The 12,279-nt window shown below is 56.1% G+C and overlaps 6 protein-coding genes across 6 annotated transcripts; 3 read left to right on the forward strand and 3 right to left on the reverse strand.

Moving 5' to 3' along the window:
- Window positions 1-182: 182 nt before the first annotated feature.
- Window positions 183-2,992, forward strand: ISF_08280 (Transferrin receptor-like, dimerization domain protein; the record flags this gene model as incomplete). Its single annotated transcript, XM_018851883.1, has 2 exons — window positions 183-2,726; window positions 2,801-2,992. 2 exons carry the CDS (start codon window positions 183-185, stop codon window positions 2,990-2,992), a joined length of 2,736 nt encoding a protein of 911 aa, XP_018700965.1.
- A 288-nt stretch (window positions 2,993-3,280) lies between these two features.
- ISF_08281 (inositol oxygenase) lies at window positions 3,281-4,228 on the reverse strand (the record flags this gene model as incomplete). Its single annotated transcript, XM_018851884.1, has 1 exon — window positions 3,281-4,228. One exon carries the CDS (start codon window positions 4,226-4,228, stop codon window positions 3,281-3,283), a length of 948 nt encoding a protein of 315 aa, XP_018700966.1.
- A 1,813-nt stretch (window positions 4,229-6,041) lies between these two features.
- Window positions 6,042-7,142, forward strand: ISF_08282 (hypothetical protein; the record flags this gene model as incomplete). Its single annotated transcript, XM_018851885.1, has 1 exon — window positions 6,042-7,142. The coding sequence occupies one exon, from the start codon at window positions 6,042-6,044 to the stop codon at window positions 7,140-7,142; it is 1,101 nt and encodes a 366-aa protein (XP_018700967.1).
- A 197-nt stretch (window positions 7,143-7,339) lies between these two features.
- Window positions 7,340-7,852, reverse strand: ISF_08283 (Cyanovirin-N; the record flags this gene model as incomplete). Its single annotated transcript, XM_018851886.1, has 3 exons — window positions 7,340-7,386; window positions 7,445-7,557; window positions 7,644-7,852. 3 exons carry the CDS (start codon window positions 7,850-7,852, stop codon window positions 7,340-7,342), a joined length of 369 nt encoding a protein of 122 aa, XP_018700968.1.
- Window positions 7,853-9,362: 1,510 nt separating this feature from the next.
- ISF_08284 (hypothetical protein) lies at window positions 9,363-10,290 on the forward strand (the record flags this gene model as incomplete). The annotated part of the gene is made up of 3 exons (XM_018851887.1): window positions 9,363-9,547; window positions 9,617-9,677; window positions 9,748-10,290. 3 exons carry the CDS (start codon window positions 9,363-9,365, stop codon window positions 10,288-10,290), a joined length of 789 nt encoding a protein of 262 aa, XP_018700969.1.
- Window positions 10,291-10,852: 562 nt separating this feature from the next.
- Window positions 10,853-11,809, reverse strand: ISF_08285 (hypothetical protein; the record flags this gene model as incomplete). Its single annotated transcript, XM_018851888.1, has 4 exons — window positions 10,853-11,074; window positions 11,137-11,230; window positions 11,289-11,381; window positions 11,439-11,809. 4 exons carry the CDS (start codon window positions 11,807-11,809, stop codon window positions 10,853-10,855), a joined length of 780 nt encoding a protein of 259 aa, XP_018700970.1.
- Between the last annotated feature and the right edge of the window lie 470 nt (window positions 11,810-12,279).

The following is a 12,279-nucleotide window of genomic DNA, read 5'->3' on the forward strand; positions in this document are numbered from 1 at the left end:
TGTTTTCTTCTACTTGGCTTGGTTACCGCCTTCCTCGCTCGTTCCCATTTTTTTGCTGCATACATAAAGCTTGGTTTCAGAAAAGGCGCTGGTAACCTGGTCACGCAAACTCGCCCGCTTCTTCCCTTCCTCCCCCCTGGGTAGACACACACACACACAATAGATGGCCTTGGGCGCCGAAGATGCCTTCGGAAAAGGTGCCCTTTTACGACCCGACGCCGCCGACTTACGATGAGGCCCTCGCCGGTGGCAGTCGATGGGTGCCGCCCGCCCGCGACGCTGCCGATCAGCGCGGTGCCACGCAGACGGAGCAGCAGTCGCTGCTGAGGCAGCCCGGGAGTAACAACAACGGCGAGTCCTCCCGCAGGACCGGCTATCGCCCACCAACGGTCGAAACTGACGACGAGTCCGATGATGATGGCCTGCTCAGCGACGACGAGTCCGAAGAGGACCAGGTCCGCCGCGAGATCGAGGAGATGGACATGGAGGAGCCGGATCGCTCGCTGGGCTCGACGTGGCGCAAGCGGTTGCGGATTCCATCCTGGAAATGGTCCTGGCGACCGAGGTTACCGCGCCTGCGCATCCAGCTTCCCTCCCGGCCGGCCGACACCGAATCCCAAACCCAGTCGACGGCACAGACCGAGGCGACGCCTGCAGCGGGCTCCGGCTCCGGACTCCGCTTCAACTTTGAGCGCTTTCAAATACCGCAGGTCAATAGCATGTTCCTCGTGCTGACGTTTGCGCGCGTGCTTGCGCTCTTCATCATCCTCGGCTTCTTCTGGTTTCTCTTCACCAGCGGCCTGTTCTCCGGCCTCAACTCGCCGCTCACGAGCGGCATGCGCTTCAACGCCGAGGACCTGCGAAACTTCCTGCAGCAGCGCGTCGAGCCCATGCGCATGCGGGCCTCGGTCCAGCACTACTCGAGCTACGCGCACCTCGCCGGCACCGAGGGCGACTACGCGGCGGCGCGGGACGTGTACGCCATGTTCAGCAAGGCCGGCCTCGACCGCGTGGCCATGGACGAGTACTTTGTGTACGTAAACTACCCACGTCAGGACGGCCGCAACGTGCAGCTCCTGGACGGGAGTGGTGCGGTCACCTGGACGGCGAAGCTGGACGAGGAGGAGCGCCACCACGAAACGGCCGGTCGGCAGACGTACGCGTTCCACGCGCACTCGAAATCGGGCGACGTGAAGGGGCCGCTGGTGTACATCAACTACGGCTCGAAAGCGGACTACGAAAAATTAAAGAGCGACGGGGTCAAGATGGAAGGGGCGATTGCGCTGGTGCGAAATGGAGGCACTGAGAAGAGTACGGCTTTGAAGGTGAAGCTGGCAGAGATGTATGGGTTTGTCGGTGCCCTGGTATATAACGATCCGAAAGATGACGGCTTCTCCCTGGGAGACGTGGCTCCCCAGGGTAGGTTCATGCCCGCCGATGGCGTGCATGGCGGCTCTGTGAGCTTGATGAACTGGATCCTGGGAGACGTGCTTACCCCGCAGTGGGAAAGCGAAGAGCAGTCTCCCCGCGTCAAGGTGAGCGACGCCGTCGGGCTAGTCCAGATCCCCAGCCTGCCGCTCGCTTGGCGGGACGCGCAGCCGCTGCTACAGAGCCTCAAGGGCCACGGTCAGAAAGTGCCGGCCGACTGGGCCGGTGGGGTGCCCGACGTGGAGTGGTGGACGGGCGACGCGGCGGTCTCGCCGACAGTGCGCCTGCAAAACGAGCAGGACGAGATGGAGAAGCAAAAGATTTGGAACGTGTACGGGCGGATCGAGGGCATGGAGACGGCGACCAAGTCCATCATCATCGGCAACCACCGGGACTCGATGGGCTTTGGCGCGACGAACCCGCACACGGGCACGGCCATCATGATTGAGATGGCACGCATCTTTGGCGACCTCGTGGACCGCGGGTGGAAACCTCTGCGGTCCATTGAGTTTATGTCGTGGGACGCGTCCGAGTACAATCTGATTGGGTCGACCGAGTTTGTCGAGAAGAACCTGGACCGGCTGAAGAAGGACGCGTACGCATACATTGACCTGAGCGACGCGGTGACGGGGACCAAGTTCACGGCAGCCGGGTCGCCGCTGCTCGAGCGCGCGCTGATGCACGCTCTGGGCAGGGTGTATGATACCAACGCCAACGAAACGCTGCGGACGCTGTGGGACCGCGACAGCGCGCAGCTGCTGGACCTGAGCACGGGAGCGGACCCGAGCGACTACATCCCGTTCCAGGACGTGGCAGGCACGAGCTCGATTCATCTGGGCTTCGCGGCGGACGGCCCGGGAGCGGCGTACCCGTACCGGTCGAGCTACGACACATTTGACCTGGTGGACCAGGTGATCGACCCGGGGTTCGTGTATCACGGGCTGCTGGGCCAGGTTGTAGGTCTGCTGTTGCTGGACCTGTCGGACCGGGCGATCCTGCCGTTCGACACGAAGAGGTACGGCGATAAGTTGAGGACGTGGCTGGAGAACCTGGAGCGGTGGGCGGGCAACCGTGGTGGTGCGGCCCGCGACAAGCTCTCGTTCGAGGAGCTGAAGGACGCGGCGGGCATGATCCAGCACAATGCGGACAAATTTGGGCAGTGGGAGCTTGAGTGGGATGCGGCGGTGCTGGCGAGCAACGGGTGGGAGTCGAACGAGTACGGGGCGGCGCGGACCGTGTACAATGACAAGATGGCGCAGTTTGAGACGGCGCTGCTTGATCCAGACTATGGCGGTGGTGTAAGTGCAAAGCTGCTTATCCTTCCCTTTTTGCTGATGATGTATGTGTAAGTCATGCTAACCAACCTCCGTAGATACCTAACCGTACGCAGTTCAAGCACGTCGTCTTTGGCCCGCCGCTGCTGTCGACAAACGACGAGGCCCTGTTCCCGGCGATCCGCGACCTGATCGAGGCTGAGGACTGGGTGGCGGCCAAGGAGGTCATGGCCAAGACGGCGGGCCTGCTGAGGCATGCCGGCGCGCTGCTGTCCATGTCTGCGCAATAAGTGTTGATGTATTCTACGCGGGCATTCACGGAGTTGGGTATATATTTCTTTCTTCTTTTTCTTCTTTTGCGGTCTTAAAGAATTAATTGATTTCTGCTTGAAATGCCCGTGTTTTCCAACGCCATGCCGTATCGGCGAATGCAAACTCTAACCCGTGATTTCAGTCGCCCAACAACGTCATAAACCTGAACGTGCTGACCGTGTGAATCTAGACAGATTTTTATCGTCTAGTGAACCTTTAAATACAAATCCTAATTTCATGTACGCCATTGGCTGCCCACGTACAATCTACCACTGCAACACCTTTTGCGGGAAGAACTTGTCAATCAGCTCCATGTAGTAGGGCTTGAGCTCCTCGACGCTGGGGACGTCGTCACTTTTGCTGTACAGGTCGTACGGGTTGAAGGCCTGGACGGCCTTGAGCATGTCCCAGTCCTTGGGGCACATGAGGTGGCGGTAGGCGCCCTCGCGGTGCCAGGGGTAGAAGGAGTGGTAGCGGATCATGGCGAGGGCCTCGTCGGGCAGGGTGGACTGGTCGCGTACGACGTGGTAGAGATACTCGTCGTGGCCCCAGCTGAGCATGACGTTGTCCAGGCCGCACCCTTCCGCGTAGATGCCGAGCGGCGTGCTGTAGGTCGGGTCGCGCGCGTCCGGGTTGGCCGCAAAGGTCTCCTCGGCGAGGACGATGCGGGGGTCAAACGCGCAGCCGACGGGGAAGGTGTCGCCGACGACGTCCCACTGGCCCTGGGTGCCGAGGTCGTCGAAGAAGAGCATGAGCTTGCCGAGGTCGTGGATGAGGCCGGTGACCTGCATCCAGCGCGGCTTGCCGTCACGGCGGATGGCCTCGGCGGACTGCAGCAGGTGCTCGATCTGGGAGAGCGACGTGTCCGGGTCGGACTCGTCGACGAGGGCGTCGAGGCGCTCCATGGCCTGCCAGACGGTGAGGCGCGGGCGCGGGCGCGCGGCGGAGCGGAAGCGCGCGCGGGCGGCGAGGTTGTAGGCGACGGTCTGCTTGGCGTGCTGCTCGCGGTAGAAGGCCTTGACGCGGTCGCAGGCCGTCTCGTACTGCCGGAAGGCGGCCTTGTCCTTGGCGGCGTCGAACTGCGAGGCCGAGTCGTACTTGATGCTGTTGACGTCGTCGATGGCGTCGGAGAGGTCCTCGAGGGCTTTGCCGCTGGCCTTGGTGACGGCGGCAGGGGGAGGAGTGGGAGATTCGCGGAGTGCGGTAGGTGCCATGTTTGATGTGTGATGATGTTACAAGGGACAAGGAGAGAGATGCGATGGGTGGTGATGGGAGGAGTTGCTTGTTGGATGACGGGGTAGACGAGGAGGGTTTTGCATCTTATATCCTGAACCACATTCGCTTCACCTCACCAGCAAATGCAAACGCAAACCACACCCCGAAACGGGTAATTCGACGTCACCTGGTGCATATCGGTATGCGCCCGCTGACTATTCAAACGGCGGGGATCGCTTCATCGAGTTTAACACTTGGCTAAGGGAAGTGATGCAAGTCTCGGCGAGTATTTCCGGATGAGGAAATTTTTGCAAGGCTAGCGCCGACGAACCCTCCAGCGAACGATCCCGCCCGTGGGAAGCCGGCGCGTATTGCCGGAATAGGACATCTTTTTTAACGTGCAGGGAACAAGGGATCAAGAAATAGACAAAGGAATATTTCTAGATTGTTTGACTTGGCCGATGGAACCCCCACGGTCCCTCTCCAACCCCCAAGAACGGCCGCAGGCTTCGCTCAAAGGGCAGATGCGGCGCTTTGAGTTTGTCATGCCTTTATTTTTATACTGTTTTCTATGTTTTGAATGTCGTCAACCCGCAGCAGTGGGGAAAGGAGATAAAACAAGGCGTCGCCGGGGGAATGTTGCACATCCCGTCTGCGTCTTCCCTCGCCTGGCTTTCCCTTGCTCTGTCAAAAGCGCGTCCTTTCGCCGAGAGTTTCCCGGATGCTTTGCTGGCAAAGACGCGTATACAGGTTCTGATTCTTCTGAACCCTGGGCAGCTGCGACATTAGAGACAAATTGTTTGTGCTCGCTCTGCCGGTTCCCGTTCCGTGAGGCTGCAGTGCTAGTTGGGTCGTCACCGTCATTTGAAGAGGCGTCAGCGACAAATTTGAGGCGATCTATCACTTCTACTTCACAGGTAACGTCGGATAGGATTTTGGAATTTTCTTATATGAAATAGTACAAAGATGCACTGGTGTGGGCGTGATGGGTGTATGAGCCTTCGCGGCGGGTGGCTGCATAGGACGGACTGGGCTGTATTTCGGCGCCTAACCTTGTAGGCGCATGTATAAGACTGTAACCTTTCTACACGGCACATATTATATTCTGGTATTATTCGTCGCCCAATTTGCTGTCCCTCTCTGTCGATACCACATAGAGTCGACACTGTCACGGAGCAGGTCTGAAGGGCTGCAACATATGAAATGATAGTAAAGAAAATACGTAGAGTAAGGATTTAAGATAGCAAAGATAGTACGAATAGTAAGGATAATAAGGTTAGTCCAACATATCTAGGCGCAGATTTCTATCGAAGGCTTTGCCAGGCAACCGAATCTTCCGAGACGAAGACGGCCGTTGCGTTGCGAGGTGGCAATGAAGTTGACATTACATTGTCCTTGAACAATGCAATATGTCTGCAGGATCTCAGCAACCGGAAATGGCGTTGTCTGAATATATAGCCATGTCTGGAGCTGCAACGGACTTTGTTCTCGCGAAACCTCAAGATTTTGAGCCGGACACCAACGTCAGTTTCTAACACGAACTCATGCGACTCCCTTCAGAGCCGAGAACTTACTTGTTTCTCCCCCAGAATCTCGATTACTCCTAACTAGGCAATGCCGATCGAACGATAAAGTGATGAAGGAATCAATCCGGCTGCTAGCGTTGACGGTATGCTGCACAATCTGCCTTAGGGCTTACATTTCCCCGAATACACGTCACTCTGCGCGCGGCATTGGCAGTGTTAAATAGATACGGCCGTCCTCTGAATCTCTTTCGGTGACATTCTTGACAAGCCTTACCGTTTCTGAGCCATGGCGCCATCCATCTTGATACTGGCTCTCCTGGGCCTACCTCACGCCTCAGCCTGGATCCCGACCGTCAAGTCGGTGTACGAGTTTGGCAACGTCGCCGACCCGGCGCTGAACCGGGACTCGTGCGGCTCCGTGCGCGTCGACGACCGCATGCTGTGGACGTGCCGCGACACGCAGGGCTTTGGCGGCGACGGCAAGCCCTCGCTGCCGATCTGGTCGAGCAGCGCGGCCTGGACCAACTTCAACAACCTGGCGCTGCCCGACACGCGCATGTACGCGACCAGCAGTGACCGCCAGCCGTACTTTGCGCAGCTGGCCAGCGAGTGCCCGGCCAACTCGGCCGGCGGCTGCCCGGACGGCACGCGCTACGCCATCTGGCCGGACCAGCCGCCGGCCATCACGGCGCGCGACGGCAGCGTCTGGACGGGGTACACGTGGATCGCGCGGCAGCACATCCGGGGCGACTTTAGCAGCGTGGTGAAGGACCCGGAGGTGTCGCTGTACAGGTTCGTCTACGACGTGAAGAGCGCGGACCGCAACGCGGTGCCGCGGATGACGCTCGTCCGCGAGGCGATTTTCCCGCAGGGCAGCTTCCCGTTCGGCACGCACGGCAGCGCCGTCAAGGACGGGCTCGTGTTCCTCTGGGGCAAGGCGTCCAACGGCCGCATCGCGATGGCGCGCGTGCCGGTCGGCGCCGTCGAGGACCCGCGGCGGTACGAGTACTACGTGAGCGGACGGTGGACGGCGACGCGGCCGGGCCCGAACGATGCCGGGGTGGAGGTAGCCAACTCGAGCGCGGGCGGGCAGGGCACGTACTTTTACTCGCCGTACTGGCGCAAGTGGGTGTGGATCGGGCAGGCCGGGGTGAGCGTGGCGGCCGAGTTTTACATGACGACGGCGGACATTCCGGAGGGTCCGTGGGACAAGCCGCGGAGCTTCTACCGAGGAAAGGATGGGAGCGCGCCGTTGGCGGCGTACACGCTGCAAGCGCATCCCGGGATGCACTTAGCGGGGTATCATGACGGGAATGACGTTTTCATTTCGTATACCAAGAATGATGATGTGTATACGACGCCGCTTGTCCGCGTCTTCTTCAACTAGGAGTTTTGATGGGACACGGGGTGGTTGACGGGGACCGACGATAAGTGCGAGGGAAGATCTGGCGTCCCTTGAGTAGTCCAGCACGACCAACAGGCAAATATTTACAATATTCAACTTTAATCACACAATGATCAAGAGCAGATTCCCATTCCATATGTTATTTATTGATGCGATCTAGAACTGAACATTTGGCCAAGCTAAGAGTCAAATGTCAAAACACCCCAGTTGTTGGAGATGTAGTTGTCTGTGATGCATGTTAGCTAGAGGCGCAAGCTCATTCCGTAGGTGAAAGCGTCGCATACTCAAGTTCAGGACCGTGCGGACATCACGTCCACCACCATTGCCGCACTTGGCAGATAAGACACCATTCCACGAGTTGTACACAATCTCGGAACAGCTATTCTGGAAGCTAACTCTGTAGCAAGGGTGGTGAGCCGACCATAAATTGGTATACACAAAGTCGCTGTTACGCAACGAGCGAGACAATGCAGCACGACTTACCCGCCCCAGGTCAAAACTCCCCAGTTGTTGCCAACTTTCTTACTCAGGTCAAGGCTGCTGTAAGGATTGTTGCCCTTGTTGTCACCGCAGTGGCCGGACAGCGTGGTGCCAGACAGATTGGTGTCAGCACAGCTGTCTGTGTAGTGAACGCAACTGCCCAGAGTAGCGAGAGCCAGAGCGGCAGCAACAGTATTTCTCGTCCAGCGCATTCTGTTGAAAATATTGTGAAGATATAAGGGAAAATAATCTTCAGTGTGTGGCGAGCAGCAGGGCATCCGTTGTCTGCGTCGATCCTTTATATCGTGCTCAACGGTGTCCCTCCCTCTCTACTAATCACCAGCATGCCCAACCTCGGGATTTGACGAAATAGGTAGGTGACTCTGGGGCAGGATTTGGTCGAATGCAACTGCGAAATAGCCTAATGAAGCTCTGAAGGATTAGATCCCTGCACCGTCGCTGCTTACACCATAGAGCTCCGTCAGCCTGCTTCTATATAAGCCAAACGATGATACACAGTATCAACTAGTTAGCTTTATCACAGCTACTACCCCAGAGTTCCACAATTAGGCGTTCTTCCGCATTGAATCAGCCTTGAAAGGGAAGAAAATAGTGAGACAGGACTGGTAAAGATGAACAGAGTCTATTTTTGTATTGCCTTGGATGGACCCAGTTGTGGGTTCTGCGCCATGATAAAAGACGAGGGCTATTTCGGGAATCTCTCGATGTAGAGAACCCCGAGAATAGTAGCACTCCACTGGTCAGCCACCAATTTTACCCGCAGCTGACCATTCTTTGTTCCGTGTGTAAATATAGCCTTAGAATAAATTTCTTCTTAGTAGGGCAAATGCGGGCTAGTGCTGCGCAATCGAATCCAGTGGCATTCCTAGACTTACAAGGTCGCCTGTCCTCGGTTGGCTGCCATGACAGGTCGGTGCGTCCCGCATGCATGAAACCAACTAAAACGTTTAGATAAAAAGAACTCCAAGACGAATTAACTATCAGCTTTAAGAGAATATCTCGGGGCTCGTGGGCCTAGGATAGGGTTTGTCCAAGACCTCCAGAGCGCTCTAGAGAAACCTTTGCATTGAGGTCAGCGAAGCGTTCTGAAAACTTATCAAATCAACACCAAGTACTTTGTATTGTTGACGAGGGGTAAAAGGGGAGAATTTGTGCAAGTGGAGGCTATTTAACGTTGAATAGATGCTTGGCAATTTATTGCCCGACGGTGGAACTTGAGCTCGGAGAAGTCTGGAAACGGCCACGGTGATCCTCGTCGACGGGGCTACGGCCACATAGATATGCATAAGCTACTAGACAAGGGATATAGATTAATTAAGAGGCTAACCATGCAACAGACAATTAACTAGGCAAAGAAGAAATATGCAGTGGAGCGACGAGAGACGCTCATTGCTCTATGTATCCGGCATTCGGTCGAACCCGAAAGCAGACATAACAGGCATAACAGACATGTAGGTTTACACATGTGATGCGGGGTGACCCGAGAAACCACACTATATTCTTCACTATTATTGATTTATTAAGAATAAGGGCCCAGTTTCTAGCTGCAGGGCCGATTTCAGCCGTAGCCGAGCGAGACATACATCAAGATATAAGCTTGTAGAGTTGCCATTGCCTCCGTCCATGTCTTGCCTGTCATATAATTGTCGAGTACAGAGCCGCTGATATCCCAATTTATTATAGTAAATATCTCTTGCTATCATGCTTCTTGCTACCGCTGCTGCGCTTCTCTTCTCTGTGGCAGTGGCCCAGGGCGACTGGAGCGCACCTCTCAGCAAGCCTGCTATCCACCCCAACCTGGACTTTGTCGAGGATGGCCTTCAGCGGTATTTGCCAGAGATTTCATTTACGCTGAACAAGTGGACTGATAACCGCATTCCTCAAGAGTATGGCTTCCCGTCAAAGACGAATTTGGGTAGATCTAGAACGTGCTAACACTGCCCCCCACCCCCCAGATGCAAGAGCCGGGTCAGCAACGCCAACGACTTTGACATTTACGAGATCCATTATGATGATGTAAGTTGAGATGCTGCCCCTTTTCTAGGCGGCTGAGATAATACACTGAATACTAAGACGACCGCAACAGTGCGCGGAGCCTTGGCTTCTCTGCCACAACCGAAACGCCCCGGTGAAGCCTGAGACGGTCGCCAGCCAGTTCAGCAAAGTGCCCATCGGCATGCGTCAATGGGTGCGGCTCCTGATCGACGTCCCGGCCGGCTACACGTCCGCCTACAACGCCGGCGGCACCATCCTCATCAACAACGCCAACGCCCGCATGATCAGCGTCCTCGTCCACGAGACCGCCCACTCGACCAACATGGGCGGCTTCCCCGGCGACAACTTCCAGGGCCTCTGGGACGGCTACGCGCAGGACGTCGGCGTCCCGGACAACTACGCAAAGTCCAACATGATCGAGAACCTCGCCCAGGTCACGGTGGTGTCGGTGTTTGACGAGAACGTGCCCGGGGGCATCGCGGGGGTGGACCCGGACTGGTGGAAGATGCAGAACCAGATTCGCGCGATGCAGAGGTATGGTCGGATGGGCGGTTCGACCACGACGCTTCATGTTCCGGGTCAGGACAAGGAATGTGTTCACCATGTGCCTGTAGGAGCCATCACGACGAAGTAGGCTGGCTGGCTGGTTGTCGGCTTCTCTCGTTGCTATGCTGCTATACTTGTAGGTGACATTTTGCATAAATCTATGCTGAAACTACATAATCAATAGACAAGTCCTACATGCAGAAGTAAGAAGGTTGAAATAATTCTTCAACGTTCTGTCTTTCCATTCTTGCGCAAGTCAAACTATTCTGACTAATTCGTACCAACGTTGGTCACTTAGGCCAGAAATGTGCCTTTCCATGGGTGTTCCCCGTGATTACCGAGTCCTCTAAGAACTTTGATAAGAAGGGGACAGTTTTCCACTGGAGCAATAATTATGAGCGATTCATTCGGCTCCTCACTACTCAACTAAGCCCAACGGGTGTCTCATACGGCCTGTCGAGCCCTGACTAACATTAGCTGCCTTATGAGCGTAGATGTAAATGTGCTTTATTTATGAAACTCATCAGAATAACTCAGAGATGAAAGTATATACCAGAAGGAAAATCTAGCAAGATTGAGCAAAACACCATGTCCAGCATCGTAACCAATTTTGGGCCGTCATTCAAGACTCATGCCTACACACCCTCCATTTACTTGCGGGGGTCGTTGTTGTAGCGCATGCACTCATCGCCGTGACCAATGCAGCAGACGTAGCGCTCAGAGGGGCAGCCGTTGTAGAGAGTGTTGGCATCGGCACGGGGGTATGTGAAGGCACCGCCATGGTAAGTGCAAGGGGCGAAGAACTCGGTGGGCGAGGTGGCGTGGTCGTCGGTGCGCCTGGGGTTTCTGCAAGAACCAACACCGTTGTCATTCTAGAAGATGTTAGCGGAAGCGTCACAAGGAGTAGGAGACTGTGAAAGGCCCTTTGACTTACAGGGCAGTGGTGGAGGGCCCAGAGCTCCTTGGAGCAGCCGACAGTGCGGTTGTTGTCAACGCACTTGCAGCTAATGGAGCGGGAGAAACCGTCACTGTACATTGAAAGTCAGAATCTTCGAATTTTCATGAAGTAGCTTTTGCAAAACTCACACGTAGCTAACGTCAACGTCACCAGCCAGGCCAACCCCTGGAGAGTTGACGTAGGAGACTTCAACACCAGACTCGTCGGCCTTGGTCAGACGGCTGCCTCCTGTTAGTGAAAAGGTTTCCAAGACTTTATCAGTTTGTCGCAAGACTCACTATCCAGGGCTATCCAGGTTGATGTGAGCCATGCCGCGGAAGCCGTTGAAGTACTCGAGCGTGCGGTCCTGGCCGACGCCAAGGTGGAAGTCGCCGTAGGCGTTGGCGTTGGGGGAACTCGGGTCCAGCGAGTGGCCGACGATGATGGACGTGTTGTCTCGGTTGATGTAGGTGATCCGGACACGGTACGAGCTGGTGTGCATGGTGCCGGCGGGGGCGGCGGTGCCCGGTTGGGCGACCTTGTCGAGGGCACCGCCGATGCCGTGCGGGAAGCTCTCATCAATCTTGACGATCCTGGGGCCGTTGGGGGCCTCCGAGGGGGCGGCTACGGCCAGTGTGGCGGCCAGGGCGGCGACGAGCTGGAACTGCATGGTTGCTGAGAGTTGAAGAGCCTGTTGGTTGGCGGCAAGTTTGGGGATTGTTGAAGCTCTGTTGTGATGGGAAGCTGGGCGCTTGCTTTACTGATGATGATGAGCAACATGGTAAGTTGGAAGCGGGAACGACGGTTTATATAGACGTTCTTTCCATCGCGACTTGATGTCAAGCTGCTCATTCAATCCTTCGGTTGCTACGGCTTATTATTACAGACTAGTATAGCGTCACAGACGAGCCTCGAGCGAACCATGGTGAAAGTAGCAATATCCGGCTGTAGGACGACCTACTGGAAAGAAAAGTATTCTGGAGCAACAGCGGGGGCAAGTCGTTGAGTGGATGATCTGTCTTGTAAACGGCATTTTGAATTACGGCGATGCGGCTGTTCGTGGGTGGCGTGTGTCTGAGGGATCAGGCCCGCCAATCCAAAAATCACTCACTCTATCATGTACGAGTTAAAAAGAAATAG

This window comes from Cordyceps fumosorosea, assembly GCF_001636725.1.
Source record: "Cordyceps fumosorosea ARSEF 2679 chromosome Unknown scaffold_28, whole genome shotgun sequence".
Lineage (NCBI taxonomy): Eukaryota > Fungi > Ascomycota > Sordariomycetes > Hypocreales > Cordycipitaceae > Cordyceps > Cordyceps fumosorosea.